We start from the raw sequence: 20,867 nt of genomic DNA, 5'->3' as shown, positions 1-20,867 counted from the left end.
CTAGTGTACTCACAGAAGCTGTTTTTTCTTCCACATAAGACATCTATGAATACTCTCCAGGACACAAAATGCATCCTAAAGGCTGTTCAATGCAATCATAACAGGGCATGCTTGTTACTGTCACGGTTTATTGTCTTATCCGTGTTTCTGTTTTCGCTGTCAAAAGGCCAGACCATACGTCACCGTGATCGAGTTCAGGTAGATCCGAGTGCTCCAGGCCCTCGTCCCACTGGGATTTAGCACATTTTCCGAGTGATTTAAGGTCCCAGCCTGGAGCTTGTGATGAGTTTACACAGATCTTTGGAAGGGCAGAGGGGGTTTAAGTGATGGAGAGGCAGTGTCATGTTTCTGTGAAAGCACTGAGTTTCCTCAGGGCCGGAGGGCTTTTCTTTGTGTCAAGTTGCGGCTAATTTGCATGTGACCCTCCTCCTTATTTTTGATTGGCCGGCGCCCCTGCTGGCATGTGGAAACACATATCCAAACTTTCTCAGTTGGAGGAAAACTTCCCTGAGTTGAGGATGAACTGAGAGGCAGGAACGCCAGCAGCTGTGAGTAACAGCAGGCAGACAGAGGCTAGAGGTTATGGGGAATGAAATTATATCTTAATTCTGGGTTTCTGATAGGTTTTTTTCTAAAGCGACTGGAAGTTTTCTTCTTCAGTTTTGTTTGTGTTTTTCTTTTTTTCTTTTTGGAAAACCACATGTTTCCTATAGTTTTGTGGCTGTAGTTGGTTTTTGTAAGAGAAAAATATATTTTTTTTATGACAGCAACTAGTATTTGTTAAAAAATATTAATACTTACTATTCAATTTTCTTAATTGTTTTTTTTAAATAGAAAAAGTTAATTTACCATCTTATTTATTGTCAAAATTAAAAATAAATAAATCAGCTTAGCTAGTGTATAAAAGGTAATTGTTACTCTATGTCACTATGCTGCTGGCTCTGCTTCTAGTTCTGAGCCTTTCATCTGGGACTCTCTGCTCTGAGTCATCTTCAATAATTATCCATTACCGGGTTTGGGAGGAGCAGCCGTCGGGAACTCGGGTCGGCCGTCTGTTGGACGACCTCCGTCAGAGGGATGAAATCGGCCCTCTGGAGGATTTCCAGGTGGTGGAGCAGGTAAAGGCCCTTCCTTTCTCTGTCACGGCTCGAGACGGGGTCATCTCCACCCAAGGTCAACTGGACAGGGAGGCGCTGTGCCGGGGATCAGACCTTTGCGAGGTGGCCTTCAGCGTCCTCTACAGAAAGAGCGGCTCTGTGAACTGCCTCCGGATCCGTGTTGAAGTGATGGACCTAAACGACCATAGTCCCAGCTTCCCCAACACCACACAGGAGGTGGAGATCTCAGAGACTGCCCCCCTTCGCATGCGAATCCCTTTAGATAGAGCTGTTGATCTCGATGCGGGGCCCAACGGCCTTCAGACCTATTCCCTATCAGTTAATCAACACTTTGCTTTGGATGTGACAGACGCTTCAGGTGGGTCAAAACAAGCAGAGCTGGTGGTTATCAAAGAGTTAGACAGGGAGGTTCAGGACTCTTTTGACCTGATTCTGGTAGCATACGATAAAGGGAACCCACCAAAGTCCGGGAGCATGTCTGTCCATGTGTTGATTCAGGACTCAAATGATAACAGCCCGGCTTTTCAGGAGAGCAGTCCAACTGTGACTCTAAGTGAGAATACACCCATTGGGACAACCATCTTCAAGCTTACAGCTACTGACCCAGACCTAGGTGCTAATGGTGAGGTGAAGTACTGGTTCAGTAAACACACCCCCCCAGAGTTTCAAAAACTTTTCCATGTGGATTCACAGACTGGAGAGGTGATTGTAAAGGCTCCTTTGGACTATGAGAGGGAGCCATCCTATGTGCTCAACATACTGGCCATTGATCATGGTCCCAACAGCATGCCAACTCACTGCAAGCTACATATCAAACTTGTGGATGTAAATGATCATGCACCAAGGATTAGCACAAAATGGCTTTCACCCACCTCTTCTGTCCCCACCGTCAGGGAAGGAGCTCCGATTGATACGTTTCTTGTACTGGTGACAGTTTATGATGCAGATTCAGGAAAAAATGGAGAAGTGAGCCTGACTATTCAAGAGGGATCAGGGCCTTTCCGTCTTAAATCCAGCGACCATTTTAATTTCTTGATTGTAACAAGTGGCTCCTTGGATCGAGAGAAGGTTAATAATTATAACATCAAACTCATTGCTCAGGACCATGGAAATCCGTCTTTAGTTACTATTGAAAACTTGACAGTTTCTGTTCTAGATGAGAATGACAACGCACCACTATTTCTCAAATCTACTTATAATACTTCAATTAAGGAAAACAATTTTAAAGAGGATGCAGTTCTTGAAGTCAAAGCAAGTGATGATGACCAGGGACTCAATGGAAAAGTTTCTTACAAAATAAAGACACTTACTGACCAGAAAAGTTTCTCCATACACCCAACAACTGGAATCATAAGGGTACTCCGAAGCTTAGACCATGAGGAATCTCAGAGTTACTCTTTCATTGTGGAAGCTGTGGACTATGGGCACCCGCCACTGACTGGTTCGACCACAGTCCAGATTAATGTTGAGGATTTAAACGACAACTCTCCAGTCATCAAGGAACCAAAACCGAGAAACGGGGTGGTTTCTGTGAGCATCCCCGTGAATGCACACAGAGGGGAGATTGTGACCGAGCTCGGAAACGACACAGAAGAAAAACCCACTTCTCTGCCAATCAGTCGCTCAGTTTTGGATGGATTCAATGGCTTCCCTGCATCAACAATAAAAGCCGAAGATCCAGACTCGGGACTCAATGGACAACTAAAGTACATCATTTCAAATGGAAACACAAATGGCTTGTTCTGGATGGATGAAGATACAGGGCAGCTATTTGTAAATGCCACCAATGCCACTGAGCTGATTGGGAGAACTTTTAAGATGGAGCTGTCTGTGGCAGACATGGGCTCTCCCAGCTACAAGACAGAGGCGACTCTGGAGGTAACTTTCATCAATCTCCAGGACCACTTGAAGAACTCTTCACCTGGAAACCGAGGGCAACTTAGCTTTACTATGATGATGGCCGTCTGCCTGGGTGCCACATGCCTGCTCCTTCTTTTGGCCATCGCGTTGGTGACAACATTTTGCCGACCCGAGAAACGGGACAACCATGCTTACAATTGCAGACAGGCTGAATCCAGCTACACCCGGCATCCTCGAAGGCCACAAAAGAACATCAGAAAATCTGACATCCAGCTAATTCCAGTGATCCGAGGGCGCAAAGAAGAGCCGTCTGAGGAAGACAGTGAGGTCCAGCCTCTGACTCCTGCTCCACTACCAGAAGACCAACAAACTGAGAGAGAGTATAACTTCATACCATCGGTTATGAACACCAGCTTCCATTCCCAAAGCTACCCGGAAGTGGATTCCCCTCAGCATATTGGCCATCACTGCAAAACACTTCGGAAACCTGGCAATATTGAACTTGATGGGACTTTGACTCTGACACCAGCTACATCATACCAGACCCTTTGTAAAACCAGAAACCCTTCCTCGTCCTCTTCTTCGCTGTCACATTTTAGCACCTTGAAGCGTAATAAGCTGCACCCAGAAAGCGAAGAGTCACGTCCTCAACGTTCGACGTCCCAGGCGACTCTAAGGAGGCCGAAGACATCAGATGGTCAGCAAGATGCAGAACACCAGCAAATGCTTCGAAACCTGGTTCGTCTCTCCATGGCTGCATTCGGAGACACCATCGAGCTTTCCTCAGCTTCCCCAGAGGTGCAGGTGAGTTATAACTTCATCACAACATTCACTACCTCAAAGATTCATGTTTCTATCTATATGTCTGTCTGTGTATGTATCTAGTCACACATTTGTATGATAATGTGCAAAATTGGAGTAAAACTAGCCTGTAGTGTCTTCTCTAAACTCTTTGAGTCATACCTTTAAGCTTTAACGATCCATTATAGGTTCAGAAGTAACATTCACGGCAGAGCACATCAAGTTGAGTTGATAAATACGCCCATCTGTTTGACATTAAAGACTTCGCTAATCCACCGGATGATTCTTTAATGTCTTCTTATTTACATTCTCTGCTGTAGCTCAAACATTAAGGCTAACGCACGGCTGCTGCTGCTGCTCGCTCTCATTTAAATGCCATTTACTCAGATCTAAAATCTGTGTGATCACATTTATTTTAACATGTGCTTACAGTTAGTGCTCAAGTAATTAAGTGTCCCCCCTGCAGGCTTTGAGATTAATCTGAAGTGAAGTCCATTAGAGAGCAAAGATGTAGGCCCAACACCCCCTTCACCCCCACCCTTCGTCTCTTGCGCAGGCAGAGCAGCTTCCCTTCCAGCAGCCGCCATCCTTTTTCTACCTCCTGTATGATGGCTTATTCAGACGCCCTAAAGGCTGGAGGAAAGGGAGGGAGAGGGCGGGGGAATGTAACTAGCTGATGGATCACTATGAAGCCTAAAGCAGCCAGCATATTCAGGTACTCATGTGTCACAGAAAAAAATGCCCCCTGACTAACGGTGACATTCGTTTTCTTACCGAATATCATGTTTCTGACTCATTCTGAAGCCTGGAGAAGGAGGAGGACGATGGGGCTTGGAGCCAGCCAAAGTAAGCTGTGATGTGTTTGTAGTGTAAGCTAAAACCGCCCTGACACGCCACTCTGTTGCTGATAAATGACCCCAAAATCACTTTTACTGAAGAGCGCTGCGGCAGGAGGGAAGAAAAACAGATCAGCCTGAAAGCAGCTCAGATCCACAACCAGAGGAGACGCTCAGCTGCAGACGCTAGGTCTGCAGGGAATTAACAATAACGTAACACACTATAAATAATATCTGAGGCATTACGTGTTATATGAAAACCATTTATTCATTTTGTTTCAGTTAGCAGCTGATTTAAGACCCAATACAAATGCCTGACTTGTACATTTTTAAGTGGTCTTTATCAGTAGTTCTTCTTACTTTCTGAAGGTCTTTCAGTGATTTGCAGATTTTTTACACTGATGTAACTAGTGTATGAAAAACTTCCAGTTTTTACCAATTTTTAGTCCACTACCTCAGAAATCATTAAGGCATAAAGGGGTTTCAAATGTCTTAGGCTGTGATTTTATTTTTTTATTTTTTATCAGAAACTATGGAAAAATAATGTACAAAACTTAGAGTATGCTTAATGGGTCCAAACATAAATAGAAATGACTTAAAATGAAAGAAGAAGAACGCCCAGTGTTTTCTATGGTTTGCACAGACCTTCAGTAATTTTCCTATAACTTCTGAAAAAGCAGTGATGGGTTTCTAAATTATGATGTTCAACTACTGTGAGTGCTTGACACATCACAACTGCCTGACACTGATTCTGAATGAACTTTTGCTGTTTAGTCACAGTTAGCTTCTCTATTTCTATTTGCTATATTATATGCTTCAGATAACATTTTTTGACTCAGTTCTAGTTCAGACACTTTTTTTTTTCAGTTTCATCAGACCAAAATGAAGCTTTCTGTCCATTTGCAAACTGAAATAAGACTTTTTATGTTGCTTTTGTGGAATGGCTGTTTGTGGGGCTTTTTAGCCCATTTTGTATATCAGTTTTTTCACTGTGATTAATGATACAAATTCCACCACCATTTCTACCAGACACTTTGCTTTTGCTCTGGAGTTAATGCCCAGATTTTCCCTAAAACACATCAGTCTTTGGGGCGCAGAACTTGTCTCCACCCTGAATGGTGTGACGGCTGCAAATACTCACATTTTGAATATTTGCAAAATAATTATTGGGACAGATGAACACGGTTTCTTGAGGGAACTGGAAATTACCGTAGGATGGAACAGACTTGATGACGTTCACGATTCTCTTGTTGATATCTTGGCTCATTTATTTCCCCTTTTCTGTGATGTCAACACAAGGAAGCAGTGTGTTTGAAGTGCTGCCTTGGTCAGTTGACATTTCAGTGTGCAAACCTCTGAATACAAACTAGACATTTCAATCAAAAGTTTTCAAAAAGTCATGCTTTATTGGGTGCAATTAAAAGGTTTTTGTGACTATTTGACCAGAGTAGAAAGAGCATTGGCATCTAAAGAAAGACTGTAGTGAGTTCCTTAATTAATAAAACTTAATTACTGAAAGTTTAGATGAATTTTATAGGAAGTATATGTTTTAGCAAATTTAGATGTCATTGAGGTCTAAAGTCACCACCAACGCCCAGCAGACAGAGGACAAAGACTGCAGCGAGCCCCAAAGTCCTTCTGATTTTCATCAGACAGGAAGAGGCTTTCTTAGTTTGTGCCAAGCTTCGCTTTCTTCCAGAACCCTCCCAGTCGTCCCAGTTGGCACTCATCACACCTCAGATGTTTCTGTCCTCCCTCGAGGTCACAAAGGAAGAGGCCTACTGGACGGCCGGAAAGTCTGAGACTCACTGTTCACCTCCACACAACACACACATCAATATTTCTCTGTCCATCCTGGAAGGAAGCCGAGCAAGAGAAGAATGGGCTTTTACGTAGAGGCCATTTCCTGTCACCACAGTGGCATGCACGTGCAAAAACACACAACAATCATGGCTACAAAAGTCAAATATGAGTACACACGCTCACCTTTGCTAGTGTGTGTACGTTTCCTCTCTGGAGAGCAGCGTGTATCCGCTGCATAACAGAGCTGTCAGCAGAAAACTGACCAGTGAGATGGACAAATGAGCTCAGTTCTCACACTGTAACTCTGAAACAAAGCAAAAGAAAGTTCATCTAAATAAAAGCTGAACTCATTGTTTAACCAGTCAAAACCTCCAGCACACTTGTTCTGTCTGATTAAATGCAAAACAGCACAAAACTTATCAACAGACCTGACTGACCCCATCATCACATACTTAGTCTGAGTTTCTAGAGTTTGACTTTCTTCTCTTGTAAAATTATATTTGTTTCTTCATGTGACCTTCAATGCTGTCATGAAGATGCTCTAAACTGAAAAAAACAACAACTATAAAATCAGATTTAGCCATTTTTAAACCTGCTCCTTTCAACTGCGACGCAACACTGCGAACAACTGTACCATGGTGCAGCCTTCTTATCCTTCAAAGTGCTTTAAATGTTTCGCATAATTGACTTTAAAAATGCTGCATCTGACCAGTTCTAGGAGGTGTGACTGACCACTTCGAAAAGTACAAATATAAAAACTAAACCACATCTGAGTTCAACAATAAACATATTAAAACACCAAAATAAGAATATAAAAATACTTTTCATATGCTTAGAATGTGTTATTGTAATATTTTTGGGTTAGGTAACCTGAAAGCTCGAAAAAAAAATGCTGAAATGACAGAGATTAATATTTATTATTCCCTTCTGTCGCTCTTCTCTCCTGCAGCAGATCTCTCAGCTCCTCTCCCTGCTCCGTCAGGGTCAGCTGCAACCAAGGACAAACTTCCGCGGAAACAAGTATTCCCATCGGAACGGCAGGTATGTAAGAAATTTCCCCTTTTACCCTCTGAAGTTGGTTGTTATTATTATTTTTCTTTTTAAAGACGAGGTCCAGATTTTTCTAAACCATACCCCTTGCCTGAGTGAACTGCAGGAGTTCTGTCTTTGATTATCAGTTATTGTGTAGGCAGCACATCATCTTCCTGGTTGTAATTCATCAAATATCCTCTAGGGGTTAGAAAAAAACCAGTTACTTAAAAAGTAAAAATATCACTCAATGAAAACAAGAATGGAATTTAAAACTTTGGCCTTTTGAACAGAGCATGTACTTAATATATGTTTACCAGGGCTAACTTTCCATTAGTTGCAGCTCTGTTGCAGATTGGTATACATATAATCAGCCTGCTGCTCTCCGGGTCACTTTATTACCAGCCTTTAGTTCATCTGGACGACTGGGTCTGGTGTCTCTCATCTTCACAATGCCCACAGATTCTCTTTGAAGTTTCTGTTAGGCAAGTATTTTGGCCAATCAAACATGGTGATACTGTCACACTTTTGACAGCCTGAGCAGGTGTTGAGTCCTGCTGGAAAATAAAATCAGTGTCTACATAAAAAGTGGTCCAGAAGTAGCTAACAGGCAGCTAAATGGACTGAATTTATATCACACTTTTCTAGTCATACTGACCACCCAACGCACTAAAACCATATCCATCCATTTACACTCATGAAGATGCACTCATTTATATACGGATATACAGGTTAATAGGCAACATGGGATTAAGTGCCTCACCCAGGAGCACATGAACACGTGACAGGAGGAAGCTGGACTTAATGTTGAATAAACAACCTTCAGATTGCAAGACAACTTCTTTCAATCTGAAACAGTTGTCTTGTCTGGACATTGGACTTAATAAAACAGACTGGACCAACTCCACACTCTTCACACCTCATCCAGATTATTGATAACTTGATTTCCAAATAAAATATAAACTTACTTTCATCTGAAAAGAGGGCTATAGACCACCAAGCAAGATTCCAGTCCTTTTATTCCTTGGCACATGGAAGGAGCTCAAGATGTTCTCTCTGGCTCAGGAGTGGCTTACCATTAGAAACGGCAGTGAAATATCCATTTATATGCTTAGGAACGACACTCTTTGAACAGTTACCGTCTTTAGAAATTGTCTTTTTATTCTGCTTCGCATACAAAATCTTTTGTTTTTTCTTAGGTACAAGAAGTATTCATCAAAATGACCTGAGATAAATGCTTTGAATACATACGTGTAAATAATATGCATGAGTTTCACTTTTTAAATTAAAATACTCAAATTAATTTACTTTCATTGATATATTGTAGTCTATTGAAATGTAGCTATATAAGGAGATGAAATCCTCGCAGCACCTTGCAGGTCCGCAGTGTCCTCCTGCTGACCTCTGAGTCCACTCAACCTTGAAACCCTCAGAAATCCAGCAGGAAAGATTCAGGATTGTTTTTTTTTTACTCTTTTCTTTTCATCAGCTGAGGTTTGTGTTGGAGCCAGCTGGCTGCAGGTCTCAGGTTGTGATCATTGGTGCGCTTTCAGATCAAACGAGGATTCCTCTGTTAGGACACACTGACATTAAAGGGGAATGCCACCAAGTTAAAGAACTCACAGATGTTTTTGTGATGGAGATTGACGGTGTACTGCAGGGGAGAGGAGGTTTTATCGCCTGCAATGACTCTTGCATGCTGCTGAGGTAAACTAAGCCAAAGGGTGGACTGCACGTACAGTTGCTTTGTTGTCTGTCCTTCCCTTTAACTTTTGTTTATATTTTAAATGTTCAAATACCAAAACTGAAAGAGATAAATGCCTTCCGCTGTATGTCTGACCGACTGACCTGCTGAGACTGAAATAACAGCAACAGACAAACAGGACGAAAAGGCAAACAGTCAAAGTCACAGGAAGAGTGTCTCCTAACCTCAGAGAGCTGAAGTGCTTTTGTGCATGAAGGCAAGTTAAAACGGCTTTGTTGGAGTGATTCAGATTCGCTGACAGTTACCCCTACCTCAGTGTTGATTAGAGATGTGAGCTGACACCACCTCGATGCACACAGTGCTTCAGTTTGCACACACAATGGCCTTCCTATACTCATGAAGACCTTCGAACAAACTTGTTTTTTTATCAGATTAAAATAATTATTTTGTGTTTTTATGAGCTCAGTATTTTCAGTATGGAAGAGGATTAGGGCCACTGGAAAACAAACAAACAAACAAAAGTCAGAATTCTGAAAAAAAATTCAGAATTCTGACTTTAATCTCAGAATTCTGAGATTAAAGTCAAAATTGTTTTATTTTTTTTTTCCAGTGGCCCTAATCCTCTTCCGTATTTCAGGCTTCAATGAGAGTAAAAAAAAACTAAATATCACCAACTGTTCTAAGAGATCTTTTCACCTGCTTGTTGTGATTTTGTGTGGTTCTAAATGATTTGAATCGAACTGCGTCATCAACACAAGAACAATAAGCTTGTTTTTGGCTGCAGTTGCGGGGTAAACAAATCCTTGAAGCATGATTCCATGCTAATAGATTGCTAAAAGAAGGTTTGATCGACTTTTACTGTAAAAGTTGATACTACTTGATTTGAAAAGAAATAATGCTTATTGTAAAGAAAGACATTATGTAAATATCACAGTAAACACATTTACGTTATGGGGGATATTTCAAATAAAAACCAAAGCAACATTTAGTGAAAATAAAGACATTTTTTGACAAATCTTGAATGACTATTTACAAAATGAAAGCGAATGTTCCTTTGCAAACCAATATAGTTATCTACCTTCTAACTAAAGTTAAACATTAGCTCTAACTGTATAACTTCTGTGATTTTGATACATTCAGTTGATTCCCCTAACAAAGAAACCTTTGAATCTGAATATTCATCTAAAACAGATTTCAGTCAAATTTAGCGTAATTAAATGAGTTCACAATTACTGCTAGTTTTAGCTACAGCTAGCTCAAACTGTGCAATTTATTACATTTATCTGGTTAACTTAATTATCTAATTTTGCTTCTTCCTTTTTAATGTCATCCAACTGTTGTGCAATTTCCAAGGATCTTTATCCATTTCTGTTCACTACAGATAAGAACTTTTCAAACTTTTGTTTTTCAGTTTGCAGGATCTGGATATTTGATATATTTGATCTTAAAAATGGGAAATTTGATGTTGAAATTAATCAACATTTTCATATGTTTGTCTGCAGATATGGAGGTCACGACTGCTCAGATTGGCAGAGCACCAAAGACAGTGGACATGGAGAGAGTGAGGCTGGTGATGTGGACTGGGAAGCAGGAAGAGACTCACCCATAGACCCACAGCTGGAAGAAGGGCTCAGTAACCTGCTCAACAGCCCAGGTAACATGTTATAAGATACATTTCAAAAAGAAGTCACACTTACAGAAGATGTTAGCACAATCTTGATATGGTATGTTCTAAATTTAAGTTCCCACACCCAAAATAACAAACACTATTTGCTATAACAATATTTTCTTGGCTAATTCTGAGTACAAGCTGAAGATATTAAAGGTATTTTATTACCAAGAATAACCGAAACTTAAAGTGCGGCTTTTTCCAATAAAATGCATTATTTCAGCTGAAGAGTCATTCAAGTAAAATAAAGCTGATGTCAAAGCTGATGTCTTTAAACACAGGATTTTGTTTGTAATGTTAACAACGTGAATTCTACCAGTTGTGAACGTTGTCAGTGCTTCTGCTTATTTTTGGTAGGTTACTTGCTGTTTGATTGTTTTGGGTCCTAGGGTTTTAAAAACCCTGGGTCAATGTAAAATCCCCACATTAAAAATGTAGTGGTCTGCACGAGCTGCGACATACTTTGGCTCATGCAGACAACATGCAGACTGCTCTCTTACAATCAACCTGTCAAAAAGGAGAAAACAGGAAGGCAGCAGGAAATAACAGGAAAACAGTGTTCCTCTGGAATCTCTGCACCCATTCACAACATTTTTCAGATTGAAACGGATGATTGTTTTACTAACCGCATCAACAACACCAGATATTGTGTGTGACGCTGACAAAATGTACAAAGAATTAATTAACAAAATAAAAAAATAACTGCCAGTTAATATACAGTAAAGCTGAAGACTAATAAAATGTGTCAGTTTTTGCTGTTTCCGAACCACTTTGATCAAACTACAAATGTGGAAGTTCCTCCGTGCTTCATAATTTGTTTCCCGTCATCAAATTGTCATTTTATGACAAATTATTATCAAATTCATTGCCACATGTGTATGATGGTGAGTATTGCAGCTGGACAATGAATACAGCATATATGGATTTATGTGAAAAAAATCCCAAAGAAACAATATTGCAGAGCCAATTGGGAGAGAAGTGTTTTTCCTGTATATGCAAAGTATAAAGTTTTGTGTCTTTAACCTGGAAGGAGATCCTTAGACGTAGGTTTGCGTTTGGATGTATTGGCGAGTCTTCGTCGAACTGACCAACATGCTTCAGCTGCTAAACCTCAAACACACTTGGAACTCATTGTTTAGCCGGGACTTTCTCAGTAGCATGAAGAACAGAGGCATCCGAGTGCACACAGTTCGTGTGTTAAACAGTTTCTTCCTGGTATTGTGGTTTGGAGGCTGCAGGAGCCTCCAGGCGAGCAGGGGGGTTTACTGCCTGATGATGGAGGGCCAAGCTTCACTTTATGACTCGTCGGAAGAGAGAGAAACAAAAGAGTGAGTGGGAGTGTGTTTTTCTTGTGTGTGTATGATGGTTGACTCATCTTTTGGCCTGAAGGGCCTGAGATGAGTGTAATGCACACCTGAGACCTGGCAGGTTGTGTTGAAAGCTGCATTATTCTGCAGCATTAATTTTTTTTCCTTACTTGAATGATTCACAGACAAACTTTGCCTCTGTCGTTACATTTTAGGGTAAAAATATGTGTAGTTTAGTCAGGTCAGAACTCCACACAGAGAAACAGTTAATTAGCAAAATTAAAGGCTATGTTGAACTTATTTTACAACCAACAAACACTGAATGAACAATACATTTTTATATCTGAAGAATAGCCTGAAACTTTGAATTTCTCGTCCTTTAAAGATAATTTGTCTGATGAAGGATTGTTGTGTTAGTGCTGCTAAACACTGAGTGAAAAGGGGGAGTTTGAAGGGGAAGGGGTTAACTCCGGGGCGGTTTAAACCACTCTGGGTGGAAACATCAGTGTGTGTTTCTGTGTGTGATGGTATATTAAAGTCTCCACATCTGGTTGTGGTTAGATGAAGGAGACCAACAGTTTTTGATCAGTCAAAGCTGAGAAAGATTTTAATCAATTACATTCATTTGGTGGCTGATGGGACAGCCTATTTCTGGATTTTCATACAGATGTCATAGTGCAATGAAATATGTAGTCTCTCCTTTTTTGTGAGGAAAACATCTGTCTAGGTTTACAAACTATTTTTCACTTTTAAAATGACTCATTTATTAAACACCAACCTCAAAGTCTGTCTTTGTGCAGCGAGAGCCAAAACCCTCCGATATTATAAATGATGAATCTCCACATAAATAGTTATCAATAATTCAAGTGAAATTAATTTGGTCCACAGTGTAAGTAAAACACATTTTATTTAGATAACACTTTTCACAGATAAAAATATTGCCATGCTTCAGAGCAGGGGTCCCCAAACTACGGCCCGTGGGCCGGATCTGGCCCGCCTCCACATTTGGTCCGGCCCCCTGAACAATACCAGAGAGCATTCAGATTTTTTTTTTCATTTATTGTATTTTCCGGTTTATATGTGGATTTTTCTTCAACCACCAGGGGGCTCTTTAGCAGGAAGTGTGTAAACCCTCCCTGTCAACAATTTCCGGCCCCCCACCAGAGAAGGGAAAAGTTATGTGGCCCTCACAGGAAAAAGTTTGGGGACCACTGCTTCAGAGTGTAGGATAAAATATGCAAAGTTGAAGTGTACTTAAAAAAATTCTCAAAATTAAAAAAATATATTTGAAAAGGGAAGAGGTGTAACTGCATTGCGTTAAGGCAAAATGGACAGATGGATAGTTCATTGAATTGAATTGAATTCAGTTTGAAATACCATAATCAATATGCCATGAAAACATAAGCAGCAAATTACTCCCAGCTAAATGTCCTTCTGGCTTGTTGCATCAACAAAGTATAATCTATATTTTGTAACTTAGCATAAAATATGTATATATAAAGTATATATGTAGTCACATTTAAAAGTGTTACAATGTTTAATACCTTTAGCCAGGTATTAAACAGACTTTTCAATGTTTTGTTTTTATTGGTCTAATGCAGTATTCTAAATGTGTTTTCATTGGCTGTGGGCCGAATATCATCATAATTAACAGAAACCAAACCTTTAAAATTTCAGTCTGAGTATAATTAATCCATATTGTGTTTAAGTTAATGAGCTGAGTTACTAATAAATTAACCTTTCAGTAATCTAATGTATTAAATATGTTCATATTTACATGACATATTGAAATAGAACATAATAAAAAGGTTATTTTATTCCAGTAATTCTATTCAAAATATGAAAGTCCTCTATTTCATAAGTTCATTACATACATACTAATATACTTTATATTTATTTTTATAAATTACATCACAGCTAATGCAACATCACTTAATCAGAAAATTAAAATATACCACTGAAAATGAAGTTTATGAAAGATTATTTAAGTGTTGTCCAGCACACAGTGGTTGCCACCCAACACAAGGAGGTTAAACCAGAAAACTGATTAGAATAGAAAAAGGAATAACATTTTGAAGAAAAGACCCATCTTTCTTTTAGAATAAAACTGTTGGCATTACATTTATTTAACATATCACTTATATTTTTAAGAGTTCAAGTTAATATAAAAAAAATATCAAAAAGGTCCCAGAGATTGGTAGAATTTAAAGCATTTCTAGAACAAAGGTTCATCCAAAAAGCGATTTGATCTTGGATTTTTGTGCAGTTAACTTTGCATGTCCAGTAGCAGTATTTTAAATGAACATCAGAATATTTTCAGAGAGATTATTTTCTGAAAAAGACAGGGATGCACAGAGCTAAATCTGATTCAGTCCTTTTCATACTTGAACAGTTTCCAGCTACATGTTGAGAAGACCGTTCACGTTTTTCAGCTAAATTAGATCAGATGAAACCTAAATAGCTTAAAGAGGAACTCAAGCTGTCACAGCAGGAAGAACAGCACATAAACAGGATGGAGTAATGGGGAGCAAGGAAAAAGATTAGGAGATTTAAACAAAAGGATAAACTCCAACATCAGTGAATGCATGAAATGAGCCATATAATCATCTGTGGCCCGCTTGTTTGTGAGTCAGAAGCTGGGCTTGCTGTGTTTTCCACGCAGACACACCCGGTGTTTACGCCTCTTACAGGGACTGAACTCTCTGGCTGCAGGAGGTTTGTTGCTTTGGTGTGGACGTGATGTTTAATGCATGCTCAGAAGAGCAAAGGATGCCAGAGATGGCAGGAAGCTCCTGTTAACATCAGCCAGATAAAACCCCCGTGTTGTTTCCTGATTTTCCTGCCTCGTTCTCAGCGAGGAGGCACATGGAAACCAGCAGGACACATACATTGGGTTCTTTATTTCAATTTGACCAGCTCTTGTAGAGTTGGATGTGCAACAAACTCAGATTTTAGTTTTAGTTACACAAATACAAATAGGTATAAACTCTGGTAAAAATAGGTGAAAATCTCTGACTAGTGCCGGTTGCATGAATAGTGTCCAGAATGAAGCTACTATTGTGCCACAGTGTCAGTAAATGCTCTCCTAAAACAAAGTCAATTCTAAAGAAAAAGGTAACATAGGTGAAAACATTACAATACTAATGTGATATCACTTGATCTGGGAAAAAAAATTAAAGCATGCTGTTTATTCTTGTGTTAATCTAATGTGTTCCTTATGTCTATAAAAAACATGAAAAGCTGCTGTTTACCTGCTTTAATTAACAGAATACAGGTTCCCTGAATCTGAAACTGTGTCTTAATGAATTTTTGTTTTGCCTAAATTAACACGCTTTCACATGCAGTCCAGGGCTCTTAAACATGCTGAAATAGTCATTCAGTTTAGCACTAAATCATACGTTGCCTTCCAATAACTAAACATGCATGTAAGCTTTAATATTCTAATCACAGTCAGATGCCTTCCAAATATTCACCTTGCTGATGAAAAGAAACCTTCGACTTGGCAGATAATCTAAACACTTCAGTTTTCTGTCAACAAAGTGATCAGAATCGCAGTAGTTGCACAAAATGTCTTTCTTTTTGTTTTCAGATGACGTTTTCTCAGAGATCAGTGACCCCGCCTGGATGGCCAGGCTCTCCCTGCCACTCACAGTCGATTACCATGACAACGTCTTTGTGCCCAATGGTCCTCCTTCTCCTGAAAGCGAGCTTCCACCGCGGGACGGCCTGAACTCCACCTCGTCTTTCTCCACCTTTGGTAAATGTTTCAAAGGCTATTAGTTATTTCAAGAAACAGTATCCGTCCCCTAGAATTTTTATATGTATATTTTTTCAACTGCAACAACCTTTAAAGTATTTTATTGGGATTTTGTGTGATAGACCCACACAAACACATAACCATTGCAAAACGGTTAAGTGGAGGGAAAGAGATGAAAACAAAATCCTTAACAAATAAATATCCAAAAAGTGTGGAATGCATTCTGGATACATTTACAGCCATGCTTTAATGCAATAAAGCTGAAAGTCTTTTCACCATCTTTACACATAAAAAAGGGATAGTTTATTTTATTTTTGTTGTTTTTTACATATCTTAAGAGCAGTAAGTTTGGACAACATATGTAAACAATAATTATCAAATAAACTGGAGATTCTGAGTTAGATTTAGATCCTGACTTTATTCAAATTCATTCTGTTGGGTGTCTCACGGTTGTTTCAGGTTGTAGTGCTACTGGAAGTTGCACCTCAGTTTCAGTATTAAGCCTCTAACAACAGTTTTGCCCTCTACGCCACCCATTGTCTCATCGGCTCTGATCAGCTTCTCTTTTCCTGCTAATGAAAAATATATCCCCACCGCCTGATGCTGCTACTACCATGCTTCACAGTGGGAATGTGCAGAATTCGTTTTTCTTACTTGGGAAAAAAATGTAAGAGAAAAAACATATATAATTTCCGCTTCACAATTGTGTGCCACATCGTGTTGCTGCACCACATAAAATCCTAAACTGTAAATTGTGAATTCACTCAGTGGCATATATGATTCCAGACTGGTTACATATTAATTTCACATGTCTTGTATGTATTTTATTGTAAAACATGCTTTCCATTCAGTGCTGGCAGGGAGAAACTTTCCAACCTCTCACTCTCTTTCAGGTAAAACTCCAGAGAAAGACGGCCAGCTGGGCGGAGCTTTGCTGTCAGAGGTCAGCACGCTGTTTGAGATGCTGATGACTCAGAAGGCCGACGCCCACCCAGGCCCTCGGCCTGACGTCCTGTACAGGCTGTCAGCAGCGTACCGACGCTCTCTGGGCTTGGACGCGACAACAGCAGCTGGAGGCACCTCCCCAAAGAACTGCTCTGAAAAGAGGCCGACTGTGGCCTCAAAACATCAATACCAGTGACTGTTAGATGCATTCAAACATCGCAGAAGACTAAAGGGAGCGGGGACCAGAATGAGAGAAGTGTTGGGGTTAAAAATAATTAAAGAATAAACCCAGGATTTGAAAATTAATTAAGTTTAAAAGCTCATTTTCAGAAGTTCTGTGCAAATACCAGGGAAGACCCAAGATTGTCTTCAGAGTGGTCAATTTTCCTGCTTTTGACCGATTGCTTAGCAGAGATAAAAGTCCAACTTTCTTCACTATTATCACTAATGTGGAACTGAAATGAATCCTAACATGTGTACTTTTTTACTTAAAAACCTTTTCAATCTTTAGACTCATGGAGAATGAGGTACGAGGTGTTCAGTTGGTTGCAGACTGTAGTTTATGTTGCTAGATGTCACTGTATCACACACTGGAGTTCACAAATGCAGAACAAAGATAACTGAAGATGAGAGCAACAGCAGTGTGCAGTTATTTTACATTTTTTATTAATCACTGAAATGGGTTTACTTTTAAATAAGAAGGATACAAATTTAAAGAATAATTGTATACATTTGTTTAGCATCGTTTTTAAGAGTGCAATAGCACAATCAAGATAATTTTTACAATTCATTGATTCCTGAGAGGTATTTTAAGTACTAGAACAAATGGTTGGAAAATAATATGAAATTCATTGACATTAAGTCAGTTATGCCCAAAAAAATAATAATTAATCCACAAAAGTGTCTTATTCTGGAAACCAGAACAAATATTAGCTATTTTTATTTTAATCTTTAAATATTTGGTGCCAGATTGAACATTGCGTTCAGTCTGGCACCAAATCTGGCTGTTTTGTCTTGTATAGTTTTTAGCTTTCAAAACATTTTCATGGAAAAAGGAGGCAGTTTGTCAATGGCAAAGCAGACGAGAAAAGAAAGATCTTTTTTAATCTAAAGAGGATATAAAATGAAAGATCTAAATTTTTTTCCATTTAATCATAGATACATTTTATAATTACAAACTGTGAAGTTTATTCGTTGCGACTGTTAATTTTCCAGCAAACACGTTTTTCATCATGCTGACTGTTTGAACAGAAGTAAATCTGCTTATTTGTGTCTAAAGCGTTGAAGTTATTTTTAAAAGGAGTGTAATCCTGCAAAATGTTGCTTACGAAGCAGGAAAGGAGGCAGGTGATCTCCCTCTGTCAAAACTTGATAAAGTCCAAAGGGGAGCAGAGGGAAATGTTTTCATCTTCGTTTTCCTCTGAACTAAAATCGAGCTGAAATCCAAAAAGAACAGGACAAAGATTGTTATTGTTTAAATTCCCTAAAAGTGTCTTACAGTTGTTTCTGTTTATCCAACAGCACTTTGTACATATTTTTTTCTTTAGTATGAAAATGTATTTTAAATGGAAACTAACTTTTGTAACATTTACAATAAAATGTGAATCTTCAAACTTCTGTCCATCTGAACTATAGAAGAGTTAGTTTACATAAACATGAACATCTATTTCTATTACAGAGACGGCCGCTTTCCTTTTGGCTTCCTCACTGGGTCATTTCAGGTCCAACAGGATCACTTGGTGTCGTTTCAATTGACACATGGTCAAAACCACCCACCCAAGCGGACCTTAATGGAAAACTCTCCAGGGATTTAGAGATCGAGTCTAGTCATTTTGTTGGAGCAGTGCGCCCTCCACAGTTCAAAAAATGCTGTTACACTCCATGAAGATGGCAAAGATGCTCATCCACACAAAAGGAAAACAACACTGTTGATCAGCTATTTAAGACTAGTTAAAAAAAAAAAAAAAACCAAAGCAAAAAACCTAACAAATGAATAAAATTGAATATTTCTGATTAGCATGAATCCAAAACCAGGGTTATATTTTCAAATGAATTTAAATCTATCACAACTTTCCAAATGACAAGGAGAAGAACCAACATTTTATTTAAATATTCAGCAGCCACTGCACCCAAATTGCCACATTCAATTTTGATTGAAATTTGAAGCAGATCACTTGGACAGGACAAATGGCTTCTGAAGGTTTATGATCTGGCCTAAAGTGAGCAAACATTTTATAGATGTCGCCTGTTAATGAGAAGGTGAGACAATACCAGGTGTTTATTAAGCCCCAGGTCACTAATTTACACCGGTAAGTGGCCGAATTAATAAAAAAGTTATCTAGCATTTATTAAGCACAACTACACATTCGCACCCAGACTTTTGCAAAACTCTCTAACAAGCCAACTAATGTGTTTTTTGTTACACAAAAAAAATGTGATTGAGCCCTACTTTTGGAGATTAAATCAATACAATTCAAAATAAATATTTAAAAAAAAGAACGAGAACATTTTAAACTGAGGTGATGTGTTTAAATTTTAATAAAACAATAGACAGATTTAACATAAAAACTGCTCTCTTTGATGAGGAAACCCAGTTCAGACCCACCAGAAGAGACTGAAACCACTAAAGATGAGAGAATCATGAAATATCCTGTAGTTTTCTATATCTCACTCGTTGACTGCTGGAGGCCCTACAAAGATAAATATGTTAGATAATCGATGGCAGGATGGATATCTCATTTTTACAGCAATACATCTGCTAATTAGGTTGACAAAGTTATTTTAGCAGCTCACTTCCAAAGTATCACCTTAACAATGACTATACTTAGTTGATAATTTCTGGCAAAATACGGCAAAAACATTTATCTCTGATTAAAATTCTTGTTTATGTCTATTAAACTTTTGAGGGTCTTTGCAATCAAATGCGCTGCAGATTATCTCTGCGCAGGGAAATCTGAACAGCTTCTCCCAGAACTTTTTGTTTGGGATGCATAAACTACAGAGAACAAACCCAAACTTCTCTCTCCTGAATATCCCTGGTTGTTTGCCACTGTTTCTATGACCGAGTGTGTAATTGGAAGGAGTTCACTTCTTTCCGTTTGGCTTTAGATATGCTTCTGGAAACATCTACTAGCCTCTGTGCATTTAAAGGAATCTCAGACTTCAGAGAAAACAATTATTTAAAAGATATACTGGCCTAGCCTGAGCAGCAATAACCTGCTTCTTTCATATTCCAATCGAAGAACAAGCAGGAAGGAAGAGACAGGATGAATCTGAAAACTAGAAAACTGCTAATGCGCTCTCCACTATTAAATATGCCACAAGTGAGCTACTGAGACACAAAGGAACCAGAAAAGTCCAATAAAAGCTTGATTAAAAACAACATCATTATTTTTTTTGTAAAAAGCAATAATGCAGGCCAAAAAGAAAAAAACAAATTCAGGCAGAAATGTGGGTATGTTTGCGGTTTGAGTGAACCCCAGGAGGTTAAAGAAGATTCACCTGCTGTGGAATGAAGCACAGCCAAGACGTCCCCAGATACATGCAAACATCTAATAAAAAAAACAACAATGGAACAACAGGTGTTTAATATTGTTCAACCTTCGCTAAGGAATAGAGAGATGCAGACAAGAATTGTTTGGGATAAAAAAAACCCCAAAAAAACAAAACAATTGTGCTTCATTTCCACACAAAGTATTTTTTGATTGTTTTCCTTCATTTTATCACAGCTTTACATCTGTCATGCTGTAGTATATCGGATGTTCTTTAGTTATTGTCACACAGCACGTCACTCAACGTTTTTATTTGATTCCATCCACGATGCATCACGTTTTGGTCTGTGCTTGCAGAACCTCAAAGCAAAAGGAACGAGTGTAAGTAAACCATTCAGACAAATGTTAACTAAACTGCGGGCTTATTATAAAATATATGTCTAAATAAAATTATTAACTTAAGCTTAAAGTAAACTCTAACTAATATTAATGTAAATTAAGAAAAAATATCTAAATAAATACTAACATCCACCACAGGAGGCACAA

The 20,867-nt window shown here is 38.9% G+C and overlaps 1 protein-coding gene across 2 annotated transcripts; it reads left to right on the top strand.

Annotated features, from left to right (window-relative positions):
* The first annotated feature begins 270 nt into the window (after nt 1-270).
* pcdh12 (protocadherin 12) lies at nt 271-18,443 on the top strand. 2 transcript variants are annotated; one of them, XM_014983634.2, is made up of 5 exons: nt 271-3,782; nt 7,371-7,459; nt 10,655-10,806; nt 15,718-15,885; nt 16,779-18,443. In XM_014983634.2, the coding sequence occupies exons 1-5, from the start codon at nt 930-932 to the stop codon at nt 17,024-17,026; spliced, it is 3,510 nt and encodes a 1,169-aa protein (XP_014839120.2). In that variant the 5' UTR covers nt 271-929; the 3' UTR covers nt 17,027-18,443. The 2 variants fall into 2 exon arrangements, with proteins under 2 accessions (XP_014839120.2, XP_014839119.2); XM_014983633.2 differs by having other exon boundaries at nt 7,368-7,459.
* Nucleotides 18,444-20,867: the final 2,424 nt, after the last annotated feature.

The sequence above is a fragment of the Poecilia mexicana genome, unplaced genomic scaffold (assembly GCF_051168715.1).
Source record: "Poecilia mexicana isolate PSO_F unplaced genomic scaffold, ASM5116871v1 scaffold_10, whole genome shotgun sequence".
Classification (NCBI taxonomy): Eukaryota; Metazoa; Chordata; class Actinopteri; order Cyprinodontiformes; family Poeciliidae; genus Poecilia; species Poecilia mexicana.
Note: the sequence above shows the minus strand (reverse complement) of the source record. Positions and strands in the feature narration are given on the sequence as shown.